The sequence below is a fragment of the Danio rerio genome, chromosome 16, assembly GCF_052040795.2.
Source record: "Danio rerio strain M-AB ecotype USA chromosome 16, GRCz13ab, whole genome shotgun sequence".
In the NCBI taxonomy this organism is placed as follows: Eukaryota; Metazoa; Chordata; class Actinopteri; order Cypriniformes; family Danionidae; genus Danio; species Danio rerio.
In genome coordinates this window covers 5,794,257-5,821,754 of record NC_141036.1, presented here as the reverse complement: position 1 = coordinate 5,821,754, position 27,498 = coordinate 5,794,257, and the positions used below count along the sequence as shown (strand labels likewise).

At 39.1% G+C, this 27,498-nt stretch overlaps 1 protein-coding gene across 5 annotated transcripts in view; it reads right to left on the bottom strand.

Annotated features, from left to right (window-relative positions):
* The window catches only part of macf1b (microtubule actin crosslinking factor 1b), an 83,794-nt gene that overhangs the window by 19,049 nt on the left and 37,247 nt on the right, over positions 1-27,498 (bottom strand). For all 5 annotated transcript variants that reach the window (XM_087286482.1, XM_087286481.1, XM_087286479.1 and 2 more), the window contains 18 exons: positions 24,645-24,811; positions 24,273-24,432; positions 24,089-24,173; positions 21,454-21,695; positions 19,098-19,217; positions 18,478-18,585; positions 18,172-18,390; positions 16,517-16,720; positions 14,898-15,129; positions 13,162-13,388; positions 10,629-10,751; positions 9,220-9,321; positions 7,289-7,390; positions 5,368-5,532; positions 5,129-5,284; positions 3,413-3,610; positions 1,913-2,041; positions 1,667-1,837 (listed from right to left, as the gene is read on the bottom strand). In XM_087286482.1, coding sequence (XP_087142608.1) covers positions 1,667-1,837; positions 1,913-2,041; positions 3,413-3,610; positions 5,129-5,284; positions 5,368-5,532; positions 7,289-7,390; positions 9,220-9,321; positions 10,629-10,751; positions 13,162-13,388; positions 14,898-15,129; positions 16,517-16,720; positions 18,172-18,390; positions 18,478-18,585; positions 19,098-19,217; positions 21,454-21,695; positions 24,089-24,173; positions 24,273-24,432; positions 24,645-24,811 — 2,910 coding nt within the window. The remainder of the gene's footprint in view (positions 1-1,666; positions 1,838-1,912; positions 2,042-3,412; positions 3,611-5,128; positions 5,285-5,367; positions 5,533-7,288; positions 7,391-9,219; positions 9,322-10,628; positions 10,752-13,161; positions 13,389-14,897; positions 15,130-16,516; positions 16,721-18,171; positions 18,391-18,477; positions 18,586-19,097; positions 19,218-21,453; positions 21,696-24,088; positions 24,174-24,272; positions 24,433-24,644; positions 24,812-27,498) is intronic.

The following is a 27,498-nucleotide window of genomic DNA, read 5'->3' as shown; positions in this document are numbered from 1 at the left end:
AAACTAGTGTAGAAAATCTGAAAAAGTAAAAATGTTTTTAAGTTAATACTAATATATTCACATTCTTAAGTAAAGTCAACTAATCACTTAACCAGTTAAACTCTGCTGCTATTTTGGGATTTCCGCCTGGATTTTGCCTACCCAAATTTTCCCAAAGCTTCCCAAATCCACATGCTGACGTGTAAATGCAAAAATTTGGTATCATTTTAAAGAAAACCCTTTGAATTTTCATAAAACACTATTGAAAGTGTTTAGAATAACGGTATATGTTGTCTGTGTTATAATAAACACCTAAAAAAAGAGCCGCTTCTTGTATTTTTGTTTTATAAACTCAAATTTTAAAGTGTACCTTTTAGGTACTGTGTGGTCTAGCTTACTTATGCACATCACCTCAAAAACAGAGGAGAATGGCCCTGAAGGGCACAGCATAAGGTGAGAGATGACAGCTGTCTGTGCTATCTGGGGCTGCTTATTGATAATGAATGTATTGTTTACATTTCTGCGCCATGGAAACACTGTGATTCAATCAACAACTGTTTGTTATGTGAATATAATTCAGTAAAAAGAATGCTAGAACTGTATGAGCACCGGCAAGAGCTTTCATTTGAGCTATAACTTGTACATGTGTCATATGAAAAAATATGAAAATGAACCAATGTAAAATACCTAGCTTGGGTATCCAAAATACTGTGTATTTAAGTGTAAATAACTTTTGTACAGTAAAATAAAAAGTTATGCATATGTGCATAAAATATAGATTCTACACTTTCAAACGAAACCACTTACGGGGGTCTGGTGCGATGCTAGCCCTTTAAATCTGAAAGCGAAAGTCGATGACGTCACAGACCCGATACCGGGTCCGCAGAGTTTAAGTGGTTAAGCACTTTAAAAGCAACAGGTTTACTTACTTTAGTAGTCAACTAATCGCTTTAAAAGGAACAGGTTTACTCATTTTTGTAGTCAACTAATCGCTTTAAAAGCAAACGGTTTACTCACTTCTGTAAACTCAACTAATCGCTTTAAAAGCAACAAGTTTACTCGCTTTAGTAAAGTCAACTAATCGCTTTAAAAGCAACAGATTTACTCACTTTTTAAAAAGTAAAGTCAACTAAGCACTTTAAAAGCAACAGGTTTACTCATTTTAGTAGTCCACTAATTGCTTTTAAAGCAACAGGTTTACTCATTTTAGTAGTCCACTAATTGCTTTTAAAGCAACAGGTTTACTCATTTTAGTAGTCAACTAATCGCTTTAAAAGCAACAGGTTTACTCACTTTAGTAAAGTCAACTAATCTCTTTAACAGCAAACATGTTTACTTACTTTTTAAAGTAAAGTCAACTAATCGCTTTAGATGCAACATATTTACTCACTTTTTATATTAAAGTCAACTAATCGCTTGAAAAGCAACAGGTTTACTCACTTCTGTAAAGTCAACTAATCGCTTTAAAAGCAACAGGTTTACTCACTTTAGTAAAGTCAACTAATCGCTTTAAAAAGCAACAGGTTTACTCGCTTTTTAAATTAAAGTCAACTAATCCCTTTAATAGCAACAGATTTACTTACTTTAGTAAAGTCAACTAATCGCTTTAAAAGCAACAGGTTTACTCACATTTTAAAAGCAAAGTCAACTAATCGCCGTTTATTCATGCACAATAATCTCTCATCACCTTTCGCTCCTGCATTTTAGCGTAGACGGCACTCCACTTCTGCTCCAGGATGCATAAGCTGTGCTCAGTGCTGGAGCCGCGGGCCACTTCACTGGCCTCCAGCATCCTGTGGATGGCGGAGCGAACGTTTGTGTAGGCGTGCATTTTCGAGTCCATCTCATTACACAGCTCCTGCAGCACAAACACACAGACTTCAGTCCAGGAGCACGTTTCACAAACACAAGAGTCCGAAACCTTGATCCTCACCAGGTGAGCATTTAGTCTCTCGCTTGAAGAATCCGGCATCCCCCATACCGCCTTACTGGAGGACAGCCTGAGGTCTGTGTGCTCCAGCCACTGCAGAAGATCCTGGATCTCCATGCTCACGTCCTGAACCTGAAATACAGCCAGAGTTTCACTGCAATTCTACAGCAATTCTGTGAGATCATAGGATAGTATAGTTATATTTGACCCACTTTTAGCCAAACGTTCAATTCCCTGACTTTTCTTTGACTCTCACTAAGTAAAAAAACACCTTCTGATTCTGGTTCTCGGGATATAGCGGCTTTTGCTGTCAAAGGCAAGTGGCGTTTATCGGCTTTTGCCAACAAACTGTTATTTCTGAATGCACTGACGCTGCGATTTGGATGATTAGAATCAAATCAATTTGTTGATGGTGTACTATGTGCCTAAAGCATTCGCTTTATGTTATTAACTCCTTTTTGGGCGGAAGTGGCGTTTAGCGCCTTTTGCATCTGAACTCTTCAATTTTTTGAAAACTTGATTTTTTGTTCTCTGAAATAATGTAAATAATCATTCAAAAATTGCAGTAATTTTTGTTGCGTCTATACTATGCAAATAGAACAATGTTTTACTTAATAATTATGGCACTTTAAAAACTTTATTTTGTGGAAAATATAGTGATTATCTTTGATTAAAGAACAACTATTGTAGGACAAGAAACAGGAAGTGTAGAAGCATTTTTTGTTAATTTTCAAATCTTTTTATATATAATAAAAAAAATATTATATATATATATATATATATATATATATATATATATATATATATATATATATATATATATATATATATATACGTGATATAGAATATAAGTACAGGTGAGATCAAAATTATTTGCCCCCTGTATATTTTTCCCCAATGTTTAACAGAGAGATTTTTCTAAACATAATAGTTTTAATAACTAATTTCTAATAATTTCTTATTTATTTATCTTTGCCCTGATGACAGTTCATGACATTTGACTTCATATTTTTCAAGATACGATTATCCAGCTTAAAGTGACATTTAAAGGTTTAATTAGGTTAATTGGACAAGTTAGGGTAATTAGGCAAGTCAATGATGTATATTGATGGTTTGTTCTGTAGACAATCAAAAACAAATATTGCTTAAGGGAGCTAATAATATTGACCTTAAAACAGATTTTAAAATATTAAAACTGCTTTTATTCTAGCCGAAATAAAACAAATAAGACTTTCTCCAGAAGAAAAAATATAATAGGAAACACTATGAAAAATTCCTTGCTCTGTTAAACATTATTTAAGAAATATCTGAAAAACAAATCACAAGTGGGCTAATAATTCTGACTTCAACTGTATGCATGTAATATTTCTTAAAAACGGTTGTTTTTTCCGCTGCTGTTAAAATAACTTCTAATAGGACTAAGTGGTCACATTGAGATTGTCCAAATTGCATGCTGTTCTCTAACTGAGATCTCCGCATTTTGAGGCTGATTTCCTTGCTCACCTGACTGAGGTTGTTTTCCAGCTCGAGCTGCCTGCGCTCGGTTTCACAGCGCACAAATTCCCAGCGTTCATTCAGCTGCTCCAGACGAGTCTGCAGGACATGTGAAGTGTCTCCCGCTCCAGACTCCATCAGACTCCTGCCGGCCCGGTTCAGAGAGTCCACCGTGTGCACATGAGACATCACGTCATTCCTCAGTACCTAAAAACATACAGCAACCGTCATTCAACTGCCAATACTATGGGCATCTTTGAAATGCTATATTACTGTTTTTGATATTTCATCTGAGAAATATTGCTAAGTTATGAAGCATACTATGAGAAAAGCTAGTTCATGCTTGTATGACTTCTAGATTGGATTACTGTGAAGCTCTATCCGCTGGTTGCCCATCATTCCCTATTAATAAACACCAGTTGGTGCAAAATGCAGCTGTTAGAGTTCTTACTAAAACAAGAAAATTTGACCATATCACCCCAATTTTATCCTCCATACACTGGCTACCTTTTAAGCTCCGTATTGATTATAAAATTTTGCTTCTTACCTATAAAGCTTTAAATAATCTAGCTCATGTTAATCTAACCAACCTTGTGTCTTGCTATAGTCCAACTTGCTCTTTAAGATCTCAAAACTCAAGGCTTTTGGTAGTGCCCAGAATAGCAAAGTCTACTAAGGCCGTACTCACACTAGGTACAGTTGCCTCAAACCGGGCCAAAGCACGCTTGTCCCCCCTCCCATCTCCCAATATTTCGCCAAACAGTCCTTAGGGATGCGGTGACATGCAGTCAGATATTTCGCCAAACAGATCCGCCACTTTTGGCGCTCATAAACAATCATAAAGCCCTCGTGCTGCAGGAATGAGGAGGTCTGCTGAAGCCGCGCAGCTGTCGTGCTGTGATTAATAAACCCATATGAAACAGCCCCTTAAAAGTCACGTCTCGCTTTCAGTTTCGGGCTTTGGCGCGTTTTGCCCTCACACACAAGCGTACCGTGCCAAAGCCCAAGTGAACTGCACTCAGGCACACCTCTTCCAACCGGGCCAGGGCCAGCCAAGTGAACCGTGCTTAAGCCCGATTCAGCGCACTCACACTTCTCAAACAATCCGGGAAACAGGCCTGGGCACGGTACCGATGGCATAGTGTGAGTATGCCCTAAAGGAGGTCGAACCTTCTTATATGTGGCTCCTAAACTCTGGAATAGCCTTCCTGATGACTCTCTCAGTTCAAATCTAGATTAAAAGCCTATCGTTTTAGTTAAGCATACACGCTATGCATCACATAATAATATGATGCAAGAGTGTGCTCCATGCAGATGAGTGGGCTTGACAAACCACCAGTAGGACACACTCCTCCTGTCTTAATGCACAAGACATTTTGTTAAAAATACATATATGCTTTACATGTTTGTTGCTATGTTTGTTTATATGTCTCTTATTTTCATTTATAGCACTTCAATTTCACATTAACATTTAATATCTCTTGTTCAAATACATAAACAGCAGCTATGCTAATTATTTTCTTTGTTCTTTATTGGACCTTAAGCACAACACATAGGAAGAGATGACTGACGCAAGCCATCGAGGATGTCCAGGACAACACATACACATAATACACTTCATTAAGCATGAACATAGACATCACCTATATGCTATGAAATTGCAAGTTAACAATGAGGGCTAATAGATCTGACTTCAACTGTGTGATTGAAAGCAAGTGTTGTTACCTTGTGTTTGGCTAGCTCTATTTCACAGGTCTGCAGGTCGATGCTGATTGGCTGCGAGGCCTGCAGCAGGTCAGCGGTGTGCGAGAGCCAGGCGTGCAGCTCATCCAGGGTGTTCTGGAACTGACCCAAACCCAGCAACGCACACTCTAGCTGGTGCTGCTCAGAAACACACACACTGCGCTCTTCATATACTGCTATAATCAAACAACATGTTAATTCAGTTAGCTGAGATCTGTTACCTGTTTACTGACAGTCTCTGACTCCAGGCTGTCCCATCTCTGCCTGAAGTCACACAGCGGAGAAACGGACCCCGGCCGCTCCGTGCCCGGAGAAAGACGACACACGAAGCGATGGTTTAAACTCTCGATCTCGATCTTCTTCTGATAGAGTTCTCGCTTAAATTCCTTACAGGGGAGAGGATCGTCATTAAATCTGTCATTCGTTTGTGACAATTTAGCTTTTTTTCAAGGAACGGTTAAAATGATTAGCGCTGCTGTGAATTTTTTTAGTCTTATTCAAATATTTCCCAAGTGATGAAAAAACATCTATTTTTTTATTTTTGTTAAATTTCAGAAATAATTGAATACACCATGAATTAAACCTTGTACAACATACTTGAATAATCCTTAACAATATCAAAGATAAAACTTTAGCACTTAAAAAAAAATGCTTGGCACTCCTGTCTTTGGGAATTATTGCCCATTCCTCTTTGCAGTACCTCACAAGCTCTATCAGGTTGAATGGGAAGCGACGGTGTACAGCCATTTTCAGATCTCTCCAGAAATATTCAATAGGATTTAGGTCTGGGCTCTGGCTGGGCCACTCAAGGACATTCACCGAGTTGTTGTGAAGCCACTCCATTGATATTTTTGGGGGTGTGCTTTGGGTCATTGTCCTATTGGAACCGTCGCCCAAGTCTGAGGTCAAGAGCACTCTGAAGCAGGTTTTCATTCAAGATGGTTCTGTATATTGCTGCATTCATCTTTCCCTCTATCCTGACTAGTCTTCCAGTTCCTGCTGCTGAAAAACATCCCCACAGCATAATGCTGCCATCTGCATGCTTCACTGGATGGTATTAGCCTGGTGATGAGCGGTGCCTGGTTTTCTCCAACGTAACGCCTGGCATTCACTCCAAAGAGTTCAATTTTAGTCTCATCAGACCAGAGAATTTGGTTTCTTATGGTCTGAGGGTCCTTCAGAGGCCTTTTGGTAAATTCCAGGCATGAATTGGCTCCCGTTTGACCACTCTACCACACAGGCCTGATTGGTGGATTGCTGAACAGATGGTTGTCATTCTGTAAGGTTCTCCTCTCTGCACAGAAAAACACTGGAGCTCAGACAGAGTGACCAGCGGGTTATTGATCACCTCCCTGACTAAGGCCCTTCTTCCCCAATCACACAGCTTAGATGGTCGACCAGGTCTAAGAAGAGTCCTGGTGGTTCCAAACATCTTACGAATGATGGAGGCCGCTGTGCTCATTGGAACTTTCAGAGCAGTAGTAATTTTTCTGTAACCTTCCCCAGCCTTGTAGCTCGAGACAATCCCGGTCTACAGACAATTCCTTTGTCTTCATGCTTGGTTTGTGCTTTGACATGCACTGTCAACCGTGGGACCTTATATAGACAGGTGTATGCCTCTTCAAATCATGTCCAATCAACTGAATTTACCACAGGTGAACTCCAATGAAGCTCCAGAAACATCTCAAGAAGGATCAGTGGAAACAGAATGTATCTGAGCTTACATCTGTATATGTGAATTTTCAGATTTTTTATTTTTTTTAATTTGCAACAATTAAAAAAAAAAAAAAAAAAAAGTGAAGCGCTATGTATACTTTCGGGATGCACAACACACACACATATATATAAATCGGCTACAGAACAAACCCCTGTCATCCAATGACTTGCCTAATAAAGAGTGTAGTTAACCTAATTAAGCCTAATTAAGATTGTTATTCAACTTTTAGCTGAATACTAGTGTCTTGCAAAGCATCTAGTAAAATATTATGTACTGTCGTCATGACAAAGACAACAGAATTTAACTATTAGTTATTTTAAATTTGCTCTTAAAACTTTTAATTTTAAAAATGTGTTGGAAAAATTCTCACTTGGGAAATATAAATTTTTATAAATAATTTCTCTGTACATTGTACATTGTCTCACCTTTAGGTCACACAGCTGCTCTTTAACTGATCCCAGGTCAGATCCCACTGAAAACTCCTCCGTGGATTTCAACTCAGCAGACTTCAGCCACTGGAAGAGTCCCTAGCAAGAGAATATCACTCATTCATTCATTTTCTTTACTATTTAATACTGTTCTCTTGACTACCCAGGTAAAAAATCCTTAAAAATACTCAAATAAAAGCTATAAATACTCTAGAAATCCATTAAGTTAAATAAATTTATAAATAGTGCATGAGTGCACTTTGAAAAGTATATTAAATAGCTCTAATATTAAATATCTCTAATATATTCTAATACTTTTAGTACATTGCACTGAATTGTAAGTTGCTCCAAAAATACACTTATCATAAGATTAAATTAAACTGATTTTATTTAAAATATATGTAATTTAAGAGTTACAGGTATGTTTTCCTTAATGCGCTACTTAAGTACACTTAATATAAATACACTAATTTGCACAATTAAATTTTAATATTTTAATTACAAAATTAGTTGCAAAATTAAAATAGAACACTTTAAATAGAACACTCAAAAATAGAACACTTTATGTATACTATAGAAGTGTACTAAATAGTGTATTATAGTGCACTTGTTTTTCATGCGCACTGCCCTACAATAACCAGTATATTTACTGTCTTTTTTTTTTCTCATGCACAACCAACAAAAAAATCACTGAAACCTTCATCCAAATGACCAGTGGCATGCTTTGTCCTTTCTCAAAGGGGTATCCAAATCCCTGCCAACTGGTGGGAAATTGGCCAATACAACCACAAGGAGACATGAATATTGGAATACTACAACTGTAGACAGAGACCTACCACCACCGGAAGAAAAAAAATGGTGTTGAGCAGACCATTCTTTGTGACTATTAGTGCATCCCAGTTCGCTTACTTAGTGTGTAACAAGAGTATTCATGCTTTGGAACGTACTACTTATCTATTAAGGGACCATCTAGTTACGTGCTCTGTCAATCTTGTCACACTATTTATTTTATCATTAATATCCTACTATCACAGAACTTTCATGCAGAGAAGTTTCACAATACTCTTGCAGATGAAGTATAACATGGAAAACATAAAAACAATATATATTTTCCATTAGGTTAGAAATCAACTAACAGTCCTTTAAACATATTTACCTAAGCTTATCCCCTTAAACATTAGTTTGTTTAACCATGTTTGTCGTTTGTTAACACTTAATACCCGTGTCTGTAGTTCTAATCGAATTAATGTCCAATGCGCAATGTGTTTTGGACAATATTAGATCTGGGAAACTTTAAAGAGGTGATAAACTACTCCAGTTTTTAATATGAAACAGCTCTCTGATGTCCACGTATAATGCTATCCAAATAAAAACATAAAAACATTTTGATTTAGTAATAAATGACTACTTTTTGTGCTTTTTTTGAACCTCATCATCAGAATGCTGTTTGAATGGGTGTTGCCTGTTGTAGACTCACAAGTAAACGCCCACTGCTCTGATTGGCGGACAGTTTTGCTTATTAACATGACCAAACAGATAGTGAAGTGGAAGAGGGTGTTGATGTGCTGAGGAGGCGGAGCCTATCCACCCTATTTAATCATAAAGTAAAACATTCTAAAACCTTTCGTATTGTCAGGCTGGCTTCAATATAAGCTGGTTCTAGAGGAACCACAAAGTTTTGAGTTTTAAAATTAACTGAATGTTTTTGTAGTACTACAAGCTTACATATTTCAAAAGATCTCGAAAATTTTTATTTCTTATTTCAGGACCCCTTTAAAGATATATTTTTTAACATACTAACATTAGGGACACACAAATTCGATATTTGAATACAGTTTAGGATAAATAGCATGCAAATTAGGATGAAGCACAAGTTATCATATTCATTAAAAATGGGCTGATAGGAATGGAGAGCATGGCTAACTCACCTGCATGCTGTCCTGATAATGAAGGGCCATTCGTAAACATTCTTCTAGTTTACTGTTGCACTCTGTCCAAATCTTACTGAGATTGTTCCATGTGCCATAAAGCTGTGGAGAAAACACAAACTACTGGGACCTGAAATTTAAACAATTAGCTGTATATTTAAAAGCAATTTCAGAGTATCTATAACTGTAATTCACTAAAAGAAATGATTCGTTGGATTTTCTAAGGTAAGGGATTCATTCATTCATTTATTCATTATTATTTGCACTTTTCCGGGGGCCAAGTCACAGGGGCAGCAGTCTTAGGAGAGAACCTCAGACTTCCCTCTCTCCAGACACTTTCTCCAGCTCCTCCGGGGGGAACCCGAGGCGTTCCCAGGCCAGTCAAGAGACATTTCCTAAGGCCTCTTTCCAGTGGGGCATGTCTGAAACACCTACCTAGGTAGGCGTTCAGTGGGAATCCAAAATAGATGCCCGAGCCACCTAAACTGACTTCTCTCAATGTGGAGGAGCAGCCACTCTACTACAGGCTCCTCCAGGGTAGCTAAGCTCCTCATGCTATCGATGAGGGCGCACCCTGTCACCCTGCGAAAGAAACTCATTTTGGCCACTTGTATCCGAGATCTTGACCTTTCGGTCATGATCCAGAGCTCATGACCATAGGTGAGAGTAGAAACGTATTGACCAGTAAATCGAGAGCTTTGTCTATCAGCTCAGCTCCTTCTTTACAACAAACTGGTACATCAACCGCATGACTGCTGCTACCGCACTAATCTGCCTGTCAATCTCATGTTCCATCCTTCCCTCACTCGTGAACAACTCCTCCATGAACCGCCACCTTATCGTGATCGAAGGGTTTGAGTGCCTGAGTGATTCTAAGATAGATCTTCTATGTTGTCTGGGGCTAATGCCCCTGGTAGGGTCTCCCAAGGCAAAATGGTCTTAGGTGACAGGTCAGACTAAGTGTGGTTAAAAAAACCCTTATGAGTAAAATAATTTCGAGGATCGTGACATCACACGGTATGGCGTAGCTGGGGCCCCACCCTGGAGCCAGGCCTGGGATTGGGGCTTGTATGCGAGCACCTGGTGGCCGAGTTTTTTTCCATGGAACCCGACCAGGATAGCCTGAAGGAGCAAGGTGGCACCATACTCCTGCAGGCCCACTACCTGAAGCGGGAGCCATAAGGGGCTGGTGCATTGCGGAATGGGTGGTGGTCGAAGGTTAGGACCATGACAACCGGATCATCAGGCACAGAAACTGGCTCTTGGGACAAGGTAAGTGGTTGCAATCAATTTATATGGGTTGAATTTAAACAAACAATTTAAATTTAGTAATTGCGACCACTTACAGTAAAAAAAAATAGTAAATCCAATGAACCATTTTTATCAGTGTTGTAGCTTCAAACACAAACCTCATCCAAACACTTGGTGACCTCTGGTTTGTCAGTGTCACCACAAGCTGACATAAGTTCCATTCCCAGAATTCCCAGTGTTTCCAGGTCACCTTGTAGAGAATCAATGTCCTCCCTGAGTGTCTGAGGAAATAAAATAGGGGGAGAAAAGGCCAATGAGGAAACATCCTTAAAAGGGATAGTTCACACTTGTTAATTCCTCACCCTCATGTCATTCCAAACCCCTGAGACCTTGATTCCTCTTCAGAACACAAGTGAAGATATTTTAGATGAGATCTGAGAGCTCCCTCATCCTCCATAGATAGCAAGTGTTACAAAATATACAGAAAAGGAACCAAAAGCATTTTCAAAACATTGCATGTTACTTTAGTGGTTCAACTGTAGTTATAAGAAGCTTCAAGAACACTTGAAAAAAGTCACCACTGCCAATGTCTTCCATTTCAAATCAGGATGCAGTTTTACTACGGGAAATATGGCACTTGTGTGTTGGGCTGCTGACTATAATGGCAAAACACAACCCAGACTCATTACGGATATGTACCCGAGTCTACATTTCTGGGATCAGAGAAATATGTAACTGCAGGTACATCTCCTTGCAGTTTTTGTCTTTGCAAATCAACCAGAGGCTGCTGTGTATGCTTTTTAATGATCTCAAATTTCTCTTGCGACTTTCTTCTCACATAAATCCACCAGAGGGCGCAATATACACTTCCGCTACCAAGGCCAGCTTGCTGTTGACTTAATGACTGACCGACTGACCCACCCACCCCCGTCCATAACACAAACGATAGTGTTTTCAAAAGCAATCTAGAAAAAGAAAAGTTGTTGTAGCCACGTGATTTCACCATGTTTTCAGTCTGTTGTTTATTTTCTTTCTTTTCATTTTTTTGCTTTTAGTTTTTCCTGGTTTCTTGAACCGTTTTTTTGCCATACTCGAACCCCTGTCGTCGCGGTCAACTCCGCTCTGCATCCCAAGTCCATCGGCTTACATGGCAAGCTACTGGGCAAACTGGTAACACCAGAAAAGCGTCCACATGAAGGTAAGCGGTCAGTAGTATCCCAAAAAAGCACAGAATGGCCTTCAGTGGAGCCATACCGCCCAGCAGCATTCGTTTTACAGACGAAAAAGTGGCCAGACGTACCTCTGGCAAAAAAAATTTTGCACTCTCCAGAAATCTAGACAAGGGTACGCATCCATAATGAGCCTGTGTTGGTAATACGTCAGACAGCCCATAGTTAAAGCACAACCCAAGGACCTGATGAGGAAGAAAAGAAATAGGCAAACAAATTTGTCTTTACAGTTGGTCTTTGGTGCACAAAAGTGTTCTTGGAGCTTCGTATGATCACAGTTGAATCGCTAAAGTCAGATTATAATGTTTTAACAATTCTTTGAATTTCTTTTCCAGACTTTGAGCATCTAGGGACCCTTGCTTTCTGTGGAGGATAAGGGAGCTCTCAGGTTTCATCTAAAATATTTTCATTTGTGTTCTGAAAATGATCTCAGGGGGTTGGAAGGACATGATGGTGAGTCATTAATAAAAGAACTTTCATTTTTGGGTGAACTAACCCTGAAGCAGGTCGCACACCAGAAGCGACGCTCGGCGGCGCGCCGCGCAGCGCCATGTATTTTAGAATTCTTAACATAGGTTTCTATCAGGATACACACACCGGCGCCGCAAGTCGGCGGCTGTCGGCGGCGCCCGGCGACGGCTCAGGACGCAGTTCATTTTTCAGCCGCGCCACAGAGCGCCATCTGATTAGTTTCATGTTAAATATCATTCGAATGTGCGCGTCTGGTGTGCGATACTTTAATCTGTCATGTACGCTTTGTCATGAGCTTTAAAATACCTTATGAAAGCTAGTCATCAGAACTGAATGTATTACAACCTCAAATCAGAAAAAGTTGGGACAACTCAAAAAAAAAAAAAAAAATAGAAAGTAGTGATTTATAAATTCTAAAAGGCCTGCCTGCAGTCCCAACCTGTCTCCAATAGAGAATGTGTGGCACGATTTGAAATGCAAAAAGCAACAACGGACACCCCATACATTTGCCCACCTTAAGACTTGTTTGCAGGAAGAATGAGACAAAGTTACAGCTAAAACATTTCATTAATTGGTGTCTTCGGTCTCTTAACATCTTTAAGTGTTGTGAAAAGGAATGGCAACATTACAAATTAGTAAATGCTCTACTGTTCCAACTTTTTTTTAAATGTGTTTAAAGAACCAAAATTGGTTTGCATGTTTATTTTGAAAAAAAAAAAAAAAAAACAATGAAAAAAATGATGAACAAACTTAAATAATGTTTGTTGTATAGTCTGCAACGAAACACAAGTCAAAGTAAATTTAGAAATCACCCTTTTCTTTATTGATTTGCTTTGTCCATACTGTCCCAATCTTTTTGGATTTGAGGTTGTAGACTACACTGGTCAGCCAACTTAAGTTTTTTTGCCCTCAAAACCCACTAAATTATCTTGAATCAAATTGAACCAGCATGGTAAAACAGTGACAACATTATCATCTTTTTATTCTCTACCTGCATGGTCTCCAAGCTCTGCCGAATGGTTTCTGAATCTGATCGATTGGAGTTGAGGTCCAGAACGGCTTGTTGAGCGTCATTCAGACCAGCTGTGACGTCGCTCACGTCGTTCCAGAATCTCACTGCCAGATCTAGCAGATTGAGCAGCCACTTCTCCCTCTCCCGAGCCTGTTTTTGAGCCTCCTCCCAGCGGCTTGTAAGACAGCAGACTCGCTCTTGAATAGCTGGAATTGGAAGATGATTACTGTTACGATCACCAGCGATCTAGGCTTTGCAGTTAGTTGGAAAAAATTTATCATTTATTCAACCACACATCTGCCACTGAACTGAACCACATTTCTCATCATGCACCTCACACACACACCAGTTCCAGATGACCCCTGATCACTCACTCACATGTGATGCTTGTGAAGACTAATTACCTGGACTATAAACACAGCACACACACATTTCTTGGCTGAATCTTGTTTTCTGTAAGTGAGCATTATATAAGCGTTTTCTTGGATTGGCTACCGTGTTTTGACTCTTGTTTGTTTCATTGTTTCTGTTTGTTTTGTCGCCTGCCTCGACCATATCGACCATTCTCTGGATTACCTACAGTATGCTTCTGTCTGTCCCTGTTTCAACCTTGCCTGCCTGACATTTCTAAATAAAGCTACATTTGGATCTTCACCCCTGTAACCACCAAACTCATTATCACAATCATTGATAGACCATACTTTGTAAATAGTGTGTATTAAATGGTCGATAAATTGATAAAAAAGCATGTGACTTGCTCCAAGTGAAGTCACTTCCTCAGGAGGGAAACTCTGGAAGGATTAAGGCATGTCATTATTTTTCTCACATTAATATGTGCAAAATGTTTAGGATACACCAATAGTCGATTGATTACGTGTCAACTTTGATATTGTAATATTTGTAATTCATTTTTTAAATACAAAACTATGATAAAAGTACCTAAAACTGTGTTTTAAAATGCCATGTGGTGTCTGGTTTGAGGCTAACATCTTGGGCTAAAGCACATAATGGTGGAAAATGTCAACTTAATTTTTGTAAACTTTGCTTTTAACAATAAGTTAAACAACAGAATCAAATGCTCCTAATCACATTAAAGCGTTTTACATTATTTTATTATATTATTGCATTATTTTATTATATTATAATTATAATAATAATTCCTTACATTTATATAGCGCTTTTCTAGGCACTCAAATCGCTTTACACATAGAGGGTAATCTCCTCATCCACCACCAGTGGGCAGCATCCACCTGGATGACGTGACGGCAGCCATTTTGTGCCAGACTGCACACCACACACCAGCTGATTGGTCGAGACAAGACAGAGTGATGAAGCCAATTATGATATGGGGATGGTTAGGAGGCCATGATGGACAGAGGCCAGTGGGCAAATTTGGCCAGGATGCCAGGGTGAAACTCCTACTCTTTTACGAAGAACATCCTGAGATTTTTAATGACCACAGAGAGTCAGAACCTCGGTTTAATGTCTCATCCGAGAGACGGCACTCACTGAGCAGTATAGAGTCTCCATCACCATACTGAGGTGTTAGGACCCACACAGACCGCAGGTTGGGCACCTCCCTAACCTCCCTAACGCCACTTCCGGCAGCGACCTAGCTTTCCCATGTGGTCTCCCATCCAGGTACTGATGGATTCAGTTTACAGTAAACTATACATTTTGTGTATATTGATCCAGTTTCAATGCTTGAAATGTACCTGTGCCAATGGAAGTGCCTCCAACAGCCCCTGCACTGGACAGGAGCTCCTGAGCCTGTGTTTGCACACTGCTGAGGTCCAGGTCCAGTTTGGAGAGCTCTGTCAGTGTGTGTTTGTTGTCCTGCAGCTGCTCCTGAATGCGTGGCGTGAGGCCTTGAAGAGCCGACAAGGCCTGCAGGTGACTGCACAGATGCTCCAGTCTTTCTCCAATCACAGTCATTCTCTCATTCAGCTGATGTGGACATAGAGAAACATACAGAGTGAGCTCACACTAATGCAGGGTTCCATGCAATTCTTTCAGGCCATTACAACCCAAATCGAATAAATTAACTTGACAAATTTAAGTGGATTGGACATGAAACAATTAAGTTGTCCCAAAAAATCTCAATACTTGCGTTTCTGTTCAGTTCAAATTGATTACATCTTATGCAGCATATTATTGTGTTAACTGTAATGAACTGATAAACTGTATTAAATACTGTAGTACACTTTGCAGGTTTCTACAGTGAGCTAGTAGACTTTTATAGTATTTAAACTTGCATACTACAGAAAGAATTGTAGTGGAACAATAAATATTCATTCATTCATTCATTCATTTTCTTGTCGGCTTAGTCCCTTTATTAATCCGGGGTCGCCACAGTGGGATGAACCACCAACTTATCCAGCATGTTTTTACGCAGCGGATGCCCTTCCAGCCACAACCCATCTCTGGGAAACATCCACACACACACTCATAGACTACGGACAATTTAGCCCACCCAATTCACCTGTACCGCATGTCTTTGGACTGTGGGGGAAACCGGAGCACCCGGAGGAAACCCACGCGAACGCAGGGAGAACATACAAACTCCACAAAGAAACGCCTACTGAGCCTAGGCTCGAACCAGCGACCTTCTTGCTGTGAGGCGACAGCACTACCTACTGCGCCACTGCTTCACCCACAATAAATATTATTAACTAATACTATTTTATAAGTGGGGCGTCATGGTGGCGCAGTGGGTAGCACAATCGCCTCACAGCAAGAAAGTTGCCTGGTACAAGCCTCGGCTGGGTCAGTTGGCATTTCTGTGTGGAGTTTGCATGTTCTCCCTGATTTTCCCCACAGTCCAAATCATGCAGTACAGGTGAATTGAATAAGCTTAACTGGCTGTAGTGTATGTGTGTGAGTGAGAGTGTATGGATGTTTCCCAGTGGTGGGTTGCAGCTGGAAGGGCATCCACTGCGTAAAACTTATGCTGGATAAGTTGGCGGTTCATTCCGCTGTGGTGACCCCAGATTAATAAAGGGACTAAGCCGAAAAGAAAATGAAGGAATTAATTTTATAAGAGTTTCTTTTTGTAAATCAGAGCTGCTAATGTGAACAGTGTGTATAAGTGTGCATTATAATGTAGTGAACTGTCTTTTTAGAGCAAAAGGCTGAGTTTCTGATTGCCTTAAAACTGAAATATTAAATACACCAAAACAACGACTGTGAAGGCTAAAATGACCCTCAATAACCACCTATTTCTATATTAGAGGAAACATTGAAAATTAGTGCTTGACAACTACCCTCTGAAGCTGATTAGCTGAATTCTCCAGTAAGCACCAGGAATGATTTAGCATCAGGTTCTCTGTATTACCTGTGTGTAGCGCGGTAGTGACTCCTCCAGCACTGCAGCTGCTTCTCGAACCCGCTCTCTGATGGCCAGGTGCTGCTCTTCAGTGTCTCTGGCTTTTTGGCAGAACTCCTGTCCCTGAACCGCATTCAGGTCTGATAAACGCTGCGCCAGCATGATCAGCCGGGCTATCAGAGGCTTATGCTCTGCTATGGACTCCCTGGCACCCTGTTTGGATGGGATGAAGAAGTATGTTTGTATTGTTTTACCTGAAAGTATTACTACAGAACATATAAACTGCATTACAAAGTTACATTTCAGTCAAAAAAGAGTTGAGTTCACTCAAAAATTAAAATTCTGTCATCGTTTACTCACTGGTAACTTGTTTCAAACCTTTAAGTTTCTTTCTTCCATTAAACACCAAAGGAATATATTTTGAAAAATGTTGGAAAACTGTATACTTTTGACTTACATATTATTGTTTTTCCTACTGTAGACGTCAGCTTACTGTTGTGTGTTCAACAGAGTGAAAAAACTCAAACAGGCTTGAAACCACTTGACAAGTGAGTCAATTTTTATTTTGGGGTGAACTATCCCTTTAAATTGTGTTCTCTAAGCTATTGAATGCTAAGAGTTTATAAAATAGTATTAATCGCAATCTATCACATCTATTTAATGTATTTTTTTTCTTTGTGTGTGAGTGTGTGTGTGTGTTAGTGTGTGTGTGTGTGTGTGTGTGTGTGTGTGTGTGTGTGTGTGTGTGTGTTTATGTATAGTTATTATGTATATATAAATGCAAACACATACATAAAAACAAAACGTATTACCTGCCTATTATTATGATAGCGGCTGTTTATTAGTATTTATAACGCACACGCACACGTTTTGCATAACCTTGTTCTACCCAATACTTAAACACACTACTAACTTAATAACTGTTAAAATGTAGCAAATTAGGAGTTTATTGAGGCAAAGGTCATACTTAATGGCAGTGTTGGGCAGTAGAGTTGCTACAAGTAAATGGCCACCGTTGTGCAGTCTCTATGAAATTATATATTTAAAATAGGCACTATCCTTATAAATAAACTGCATAGTTGCAATCTAAACAACAACATTTTTAACAAAAAACCCTCAAAAGTACAATATGTTGTCCAACAGCAGTAATATTTGTCAAATTGGAGTGTCCTCTGCTATATGTGGGTGGAGTAATACACAAGGGTGAAGAGGCTGGACGTGTGCTGTTATTTGCAGAATAGTGCACAGTTATCAGCCAATCAGACTCAAGAACAAGACAGAACTTGTGTGTGTGTGTGTGCGTATATATATATATATATATATATTCACCCTTGTGTATTACTCCACCCACATATAGCAGAGGACACTCCAATTTGACAAATATTACTGCTGTTGGACAACATATTGTACTTTTGAGGGTTTTTTGTTAAAAATGTTGTTGTTTAGATTGCAACTATGCAGTTTATTTATAAGGATAGTGCCTATTTTAAATATATAATTTCATAGAGACTGCACAACGGTGGCCATTTACTTGTAGCAACTCTACTGCCCAACACTGCCATTAAGTATGACCTTTGCCTCAATAAACTCCTAATTTGCTACATTTTAACAGTTATTAAGGTTGTATATATATAAGGTATATATATATATAGGTTGTTTAGTACCTGTAAAAGGTCCTGTTGTTCTCGAAAGGCCTCATAGCTGATGGTATTCAGTGTAAACTGACCAATAAGAGCTTTAGTTTCCAGTAGCCACGGTAACACCTCAGCATAGCCCTCTGAGAACTGAGACAGGAGGGACTGAGCATGCTCCAGCTGAAGGACCACGTGGGCATTAGTGGCAGTGGTGACCTGACACTGCTCCTGTAAAGTGTCTAGCGAAGACTTTGGAGAAGAAATAAAAGGTTACTGATAAAAAATAAAACTTTTTGGGTGTTAAAAAATTGTGAATAAAGAATGACCTGGAGTTACCTGGAGCCTCAGTGTCTCCTCATCCTCAGTGTACGTCTGCAGGAGCTCCAAGATCTTGGCCATTTTCTCAATGTTGAACTTGTGCTGCAAAATCTCCACAGCAAGATTCTGCAGAACAGGATGTTATATTAAAGATTTGGAAAAGTATTTGTACAATATTTGAAATATATATAGTTGATGATAAATTAGTAGCACAGTTTATCAGAGGGAAGATAATAGTTTTAATAATAGATTTCTAATAAATGAATTATTTTGTCTTTTCGATGATGATAATATACACAATATTTAACTAGATGTTTGACAAGATACTAGTATTGAGCATAAAGTGCATTTTAAGGTTAGTTAGGTTAATCAGGCAAGTCATTTGACAACAGTGGTTTGTCCTGTAGCCAATTAAACATCAATACTTCTTAAAGGGGCTAATAATATTGACTTTAAAATATTTTTATTCAAGCCAAACAAAAATAAATAAGACTTTCTGCAGGAGAACAATAAAATATGAAATACTGTGAACAATGTCCTTGCTCTGGTAACCATCATCCAAAGATTTGAAAAAGAATATAAATATATATAGGGGTGGTCATTTTATTTTCTGTTGTATATAGAGATGCAAAACTCACTTTCTGCTCATTGAGCTGGGATACAATGATGTCTGGGTGGAGATTAATGGTCCTGAGCTCTTCCAGTGCCAGCGAGGTGTCTTTAAACCAGGCCAACTCTTTCTCAACAGCCTGGTCCAACTGATTAAAGACAAACAGGTTGACTGGAGAGTTCACACTTAGCAGCTGCTTTAGATTTACAGTGCACTTCAGGCATCCTAAATTTAAATTCCTTGCTTATTGGAAATGTGCGCCTCAGTCTATATTTTTTGCGAAACCTGAAATACATTGCTCCGGGTACATTTTGTTGCACGTTTCAGATGACAAATCCACTAGAGGGCACTCTTTACATTTTTGTGAACCTGAAAGAGATCTTTTTGTTGTACATTTAGATAAACGTCCTTCTTGTACATGTCTAGAAGAAGGCGGGGCTTGTCGTACAGATTAGCTAGCTAACCACTGAGCTAAACCCCTCCCTAAACCCAACCAATAGTGTTTCTAAAATCAGCCTTGAAAAATCCACTGCCACACATAGATTTACCTTGATTTTACATTACTTTTATCTTTTTTGTGCAAGCGTGCTTCAGCGCAATCAACCCGAGTGCTCTGCAGCACAAGCACAACACTGTACAAAGTGAGCTATGAGCAAACTGACCAGACCAGAAAAGTGTCCGTATGGACATAGATAGATGACAAAAACATATTCATTACAAATATTAGACAACGATTAGTTGATTTGCTGTATTTATTTGACATCCAGCAAAAAAATGCATGAAAATAATCCTTTATTCATCAATAACATGTCTCTGTAAATATCATTAGCGTGCCAGCGAGGTGTCTTTAAACCAGGCCAACTCTTTCTCAACAGCCTGGTCCAACTGATTAAAGACAAACAGGTTGACTGGAGAGTTCATACTTAGCAGCTGCTTTAGATTTACAGTAAACTTCAGGCAACCTAAATTTAGATGCCTTGCTTATTGGAAATGTGCACCTCAGTCTACATTTTTTGCGAAACCTGAAATACATTGCTCCGGATACATTTCGTTGCACATTTCAGATGACAAATCCACTAGAGGGCACTCTTTACATTTTTGTGAACCTTAAAAAAGAAGTTTTTTGTTGTACATTTAGATACACGTCCTTCTTGTACATGTCTAGGAGAAGGCAGGGCTTGTCGTACAGATCAGCTAGCAAACCACTAAGCTAAACCCTTCCGTCCAGCAAAAAAATGCATGAAAATAATCCTTTATTCATCAATAACATGTCTCTGTAAATATCATTAGCGTGCCAGCGAGGTGTCTTTAAACCAGGCCAACTCTTTCTTAACAGCCTGGTCCAACTGATTAAAGACAAACAGGTTGACTGGAGAGTTCACACTTAGCAGCTGCTTTAGATTTACAGTGCACTTCAGGCATCCTAAATTTAGATTCCTTGCTCAATGGAAATGTGCACCTCAGTCTATATTTTTTGCGAAACCTGAAATACATTGCTTCGGGTACATTTTGTTGCACGTTTCAGATGACAAATCCACTAGAGGGCACTCTTTACATTTTTGTGAACCTGAAAGAGATCTTTTTGTTGTACATTTAGATACACGTCCTTCTTGTACATGTCTAGAAGAAGGCGGGGCTTGTCGTACAGATTAGCTAGCAAACCACTGAGCTAAACCCCTCCCTAAACCCAACCAATAGTGTTTCTAAAATCAGCCTTAAAAAATCCACTGCCACCACATAGATTTACCTTGATTTTACATTACTTTTATCTTTTTTGTGCAAGCGTGCTTCAGCGCAATCAACCCTAGTGCTCTGCAGCACAAGCACAACACTGTACAAAGTGAGCTATGAGCAAACTGACCAGACCAGAAAAGTGTCTGTATGGACATAGATAGATGACAAAAACATATTCATTACAAATATTAGACAACGATTAGTTGATTTGCTGTATTTATTTGACGTCCAGCAAAAAAATGCATGAAAATAATCCTTTATTCATCAATAACAAGTCTCTGTAACTTAGCACTTAGCAGCTGAAAAGTGTTCGTATGGACGTAGATAGATGGCACAAACATATTCATTACAAATAATAGACAGTTTTTAGTTGTTTTGCTGTGTTTATTTGATGTCCAGCAAAAGAATGCATGAAAATAATCGTTTATTCATCAACAATGTTCCTGTAAAATATCATTAGCGTGAAAAGGAACACAAGTTGTTGTCGTCATGCTGCCCCCTAGTGTTTACTTTACCTACAAACCGCAGTAAAAAGGATGTTGAAAAAAGTTTTCCAGTGTCACAAAAGTGTAAGCTGAGGCACATATTTTCATGTTTTCTCCTACGTGGCTTGGCCAAATAAAAAACAGTTACTCTTACAATCCTCTTACCTTTTGCCTCTCAGAGGAACACAATACTGCATCCCCTGTCTGACTTTGGGCTGCAGGAACCAGCAGCTCTCTCTCGATTCGTCCCAGCCACAGATGCAGGTCTTCCTGACTGGAGGTGCATCGACTGGAAGCCTCTAGAGCCTGCTCTAACCTCTGCAGGATATCAGCACTGCCCAGACTCATCACAGAGTAGCGGATACGCAGACTGTCCACCCGCTCCTGCACAAGCTGGGTTTCCTCCTCTTTAAAGTAGCAAACATCAAAACATAATTTAAATGAGTTCTGGTGGAGATTGCACACATTAAGTGTATTAAGTACACTGTAAAAAAGTGATTAGTTTACTTTATTTTTAGAAAGTGAGTAAACATGTTGCTTTTAGTTGACTTAAGTTGACTAGTAATTGATTAGTTAACTTTACTTACAACCCCGAATCAGAAAAAGTAAGGACAGTATGGAAAATGCAAATCAAAGAAGAAAGTAGTTAATCTGGTCAACTTCATTTCATTTGTAAATCTACATCCCTTCCTGTCATTCAGACCTGCAACACATTCCAAAAACAAGTTAGGTCAGGAGCAGTTTAGGGCTAGTAATCAGGTACATTGGTTAACGATGTGATTTAAAACAGGTGATGTCAACAGGTGATTGTAATTAGGATTTGATACGAAAAAGCAGCATCCAAAAAAGATCTAGTCCCTTCCCTGCTAAAAAAAACACCTTAAACCAGCATAGGCTGGTTGGGTGGTTTTAGCTGGTTGACCAGCCAGGTTTTAGAGGGGTTTTGGCCATTTCCAGGCTGGTTTCCAGCTATTTCCAGCCTGGTCTTAGCTGGTCAGGCTGGGAGATGACCAGCTAAAACCAGCTTGACCAGCCTAACCAGGCTGGTAGCCCAGCTAAAACCAGCTGTGTCCATCTAAGCTGGTTTTAGTTGGTTTTAGCTGGTCATTTTCCAGCCTGACCGGCTAAGACCAGGCTGGAAATGGCTGGAAACCAGCCTGGAAATGGCCAAAACCCCTCTAAAACCAGGCTGGTTAGGAGCAAAGATGGGCTGAGGCTTACCAGTTTGCCAACAAATACATGAGAAAATTATTGAAATGTTTAAAAACAATGTTCCTCAAAGAAAGATAGGAAGACATTTGGATATTTAACCTTCAACAGTGCAGAACATCATTAAAAGATTCAAGGAATCTGGAGGAATTTCAGTGCGTAAAGGACACGGACGCAAGCCTAAGCTGAACTACCGTGATCTCCGATCCTTCAGGTGGCACTGCATCAAGAATCCTCATTCATCTATAAGCGATATTACCACATGGGCTCAGGACTACTTTGGCAAACCTTTGTCAAGTACCACAATACGTAGTTCCATCCACAAATGCTAGTTAAAACTGTAGTGTGACGAAAGGAAGCCCTATGTTAACAGTGTCCAGAAGCACCGTCATCTTCTCTGGGCTCTGAGGCATCTGGGATGCATCATCACATAGTGGAAATGTGTACTCTAGTCAGATTAATCAGTTTTTTTTGGGGAGAAATAGATGCCGTGTGCTCTAGACCAAAGAATAAAACAAACAATCCAGACTGTTACCAGCAACAAGTTCAAAAGTCAGCATCTGTTATGGTATGGGGTTGTGTCAGTGCCCTTAGCAAAGATAACTTGCACTTCTGTGATGCACCATTAATGCTGAAAAGCACATAGAGATTTTAAAGCACAATATGCTGCCTTCTTTTTCAGGGATGCCCATGCATTTTTCAACAAGACAATGCAAAACCACATTACGCACACATTACAAAGTCCTGGCTGTGGAGAAAGAGGATACAGGTACTTGACTGGCCTGCCTGCAGTCCTGACCTGTCACCAGCAGAGAATGTGTGGTGCGGTTTGAAGCACAAAAGGCGACAACCACGTAACCACAAACACCACGTACTGTTGCCCACCCTAAGACTTGTTTGCAATTAGAATGAGACAAAATTACACCCCAAACACTTCATCACTTGGTGTCTTCAGTCTCTAAACATATTTGAAGAGTTGTGAAAAGGAATGGCAGCAGTACAAAGTGGTAAATGCTCGACTGTTCCAAAACATGTTTATTTAAAAAAAAAAAATCATGAGTAACACATTAAATAATGTTTGTTATATTGTCTGCAATGAGACACACTTCAAAGTAAATTTAGAAATTACTACTTTCTTACTTTTTTTATTTGTGTTTTCCATACTGTCCCAACTTTTTTTCTGGTTTGGGGTTGAGGGAGTAAACCTGTTGCTTTTAAAGCAATTAGTTGACTTTGCTTAACAAATTTAGTAAACTCTTTGCTTTTAAAGCGATTAGTTACCTTTGCTTTTATAAAGAAATTAAACCTGTTTGCTTTTAAAGTGATTAGTTGACTTTACTTAAAAAAGCCTGTAAACCCAATGCTTTTAAATTGATTAGTTGACTTAAAAGTGAGCAAACACGTTGCCTTTTAAATATCAAATAAATTAACAATGTGCATAATTATAAAAATTAGTCAACTTAACAGTTCCAAGTTACTCACTTTTTTAAGTAAAGTCAACTTTACACTTTTAAGTCAACAAGTTTGCTCACTTTTTCAAAGTAAAGTAACTAATCACTTTTCACAGAGTAGAAATGGGAAGCAACATCACCTGAAATCTTTTCCATGAGTTCGTGAGCACACTGCTGGAGCTTGCCCAGGTCAGCACTCTTTGCTTTTATTTCTTCCATGACTGCCTAAAAGGTGGTTAGAAATCTTCTTACTTTTCACACACATATCTGGTTATATGTAGCTTTAATAATGTGAAAACTGTTATTACTCAATGTTTAGCAAACCTTGGCTTGTCCAGTGGCCTCTTGCAGATGAAGCATGGCTCTCTCCGCAGAACGGAGCTCAGCTAAATCCTGATCCACAGATATGAGCCATTGCTGAAGTCGGTCCGTCCTCTCCTGGAATAGCTGAGCCATTGGCAGAATCACCTCCAGAATCTTGTGTCTGTCAAAACAACTCACATTAAGCCATTGTTTATAGTATGTAGAAGTGGTATTGCCAGCATTATCTGTAAACAAAACCATGCTAACATACTTTATATTAAGCATCTACAATAATGCATTAGTGAAGCATGGTTAGTTTGTTCACAATTAAGCATTAGTTAAGAACAAAAACACTAGTGATTAAGGGTTAACTTAACATTTTACTTAACTGACCTGCTGGTGGCGCCCTGAAGCAGAGACTCCCACTTGAGTTTAAGCTGTGCGAGCTGCACTTTGGTCTTTTCACTGTCCTTTCCCTGAAGCTCCTCTGCCAGGGGTGGACCCTCCTGTATCATCCTCTCCATACTGGCTCTCCTGTCCTCAAGCAGACGCTGTAAAAGCTGCAGGACAAGAAACTTTTTAATTATACTTCCACCAACTCCAAAGCCTCTCCATATTTTAGACGTTTCACTTGTTTAACCTGATTTATACAGATTTTTGTGTGTCATATCTACAATATGGAAAACAGCGCAAATAAAAGTTTTTTTTTTTAAGGTTTGAGGGGTAAGTTAACCCAAAAATGAGAGATTATCCCATGATTTATTCACCCTCAAAGCATTTAATAGGTGACTTTCTTCTTTCAATCAAACCCAATCAATGTGATATTACAAATGATCTTGAGCTTGTCCAGCTCTACGAAGACAACAGTCTGCTGATTTTTTATTATTTTAAAATCCAATTAAGTACATCCATCCAAAATAAAAGTGTAAATAAAGGTCTCATTTAGTGATTCCATGCATGTTTGTGAGAAAATAAAATGCATTTTTGTGTGCATATTTTAAAAATGTTAAGCCATTTTGTGTAACTTCTGGTGAGTAGAGGCCATCATCTTCTTCTATTTCATTTGAGGTACTTTTTGATGCAGTAGCACCACCAGCTGGACTGGAGTAGGTTTTTCTCGAGCGTAAAGTGCAGGCGCAATGGGCTCTGTGCACAGCTAGTGTTTTTCAGCCAATGGTAAACTTCCAGTGAAAGATTTATGTTACTATTTTCAATTTAATTTTACACCATTTTACACCATCAACATTGTAATGTAATTAAAATGCATCCAGTTAAGCATTCATTTAGTTGTTCAAGCATGAAATGAGATAAAAGCAGGTGAGCGCAGAAACTCCATTGAAAATACTGTGGTAAAATAAATGGTAAAATACATTTTCTAACTTTAAAGACATGGCGGGGGGGATTTAATGCAGTGCTTCTTGTCCAGTCTGAGACCCACTTTATATAATATATCTATCAGGCAGTGAAGATAACTCATTTACCAAGAAATCAGATCATTCTGCGATTTTGTAATGGCGAGACAGTTCACTGAAAGCGATTGGATTGGCTGACGGAAAATTACAAGTCAGCGTGCATATACCCCATTGAAATTAATGCAGAAACGCAGTAAATATGCAGAAAAACCACACTCCTGTCCACATGGTGGCGCTAATGCACCAAAAATGCACCTCAAAAAAAGAAGAAGAATGGACTCGTGTTCTTGTGAAAACTTGCCAAGTCATCTCAGAAAAACAAACTTGGGAGACCTCAAAAACAGAGAAACAGAAGCCATTGGCGGTGTCATAACGCCCCATATTGTTCATTTTCAAGACAAAATGCAGCCATACAGACCTCTGGCTACATAAGTTACACTCTCCAGAAATGTATACAGGGATATGTTTTCACAATGAAACCGTCTTTGAGGGTGAGCAAATGGGATAGGTTTCATTTCAGGGTGAATTACCACTTTTAGGCAAATTTTGGGCAAATTATATTTTGCACAGGGCCAATGTACATTAGATTATTACACACTGTTACCTACTATTACCAGCTTACAAGCTTTCACAAAATGTTGACCACCAAACATTTGAAGAAATTCACAGAACTGCCTCCCTTACAATGTAAATCGTTGTTACATTACATTATTACACATTGTTACCTACTATTACAAGTTTATGAGCTTTTATAAATTATAGCCCCTTGCACACATACAGACTTTTCCTAAAAATTACCGGCAATTTGCTGGAAAGGTCGGTATGTGTGAACAGGCCGTTAAATTCACAAAAAAATAGTTGCCGGAAAGAGTGCGTGCACGTCTATGATGTGAGACGTCTACTTTAGTCAATCAGAACAGTCAGACGCATTCACGTCCGCGCGGTTTATGAAAATAAAAGCCTTTGAATATTTTTCCAGACACATTTAGCGGCTAGATGTTAGTCAGACAACGTTTATATATTCCTTCTTAATGCCAACTGTGTAAATAATTATCGATAAGATGCTTATGATAAGCCGTTGTTTGTTTACCTTCAAGCATGCGTCGCATGTGCCCTTAAAGCAGTTGGTGAGCGCCAGTGCACACACATATCATGTACATCTCGACATGTGAAAGTGTTCCTCTTGACTACCAAATATTGGAAGACATTTACTAAATTACCCTCCTAACACACATGACTTTATCTTTAAGGGCACTTGGATGAGGAGGCAAGCACACGTTTACAGTGGTATTTCTACTTTCGAGAACCAACACCCTTCATAACGAAACTTGTTTTCTCCTCGTGGGACTAGAGTGCTTGGATCATGTGTCAGAAGAGCATTGTGGACATTCAGGCATGTTTCACCTGAGCTGAAGGAGAATGCTATTTCATACTGCAAGGTGAATTGCTTGGTTTATTCCTCCCTTCCCTTGAGCCTACCAAGTATACAAAGTTTAACCATAGCTGGGTTTCCATCACCTTGTGCTAATTTTAAAGTATCGCATGAGAAACGAGAGATGGAAATGCCAAATTTCAAATAAAAATCCTTTAATTTCCATAAAATATACATTTGCGAAAAGGGGTTGATGTACTGTAAATAATGGGAGATGGCAACACATTTGCTGAATTAACTAGCGAAAATTACACACAGGTGACTCTATGATGATTGCCTTGTTTACTGTTGGTTGCTAGGTTACCAATACTGCAGTCAGCCACTCTAACAACTTGGAAACTCACCTAATCCACACTTTTTGCTAAATTTCGCTTCAGGTTAAGATGGAAACCCGACTTATGAG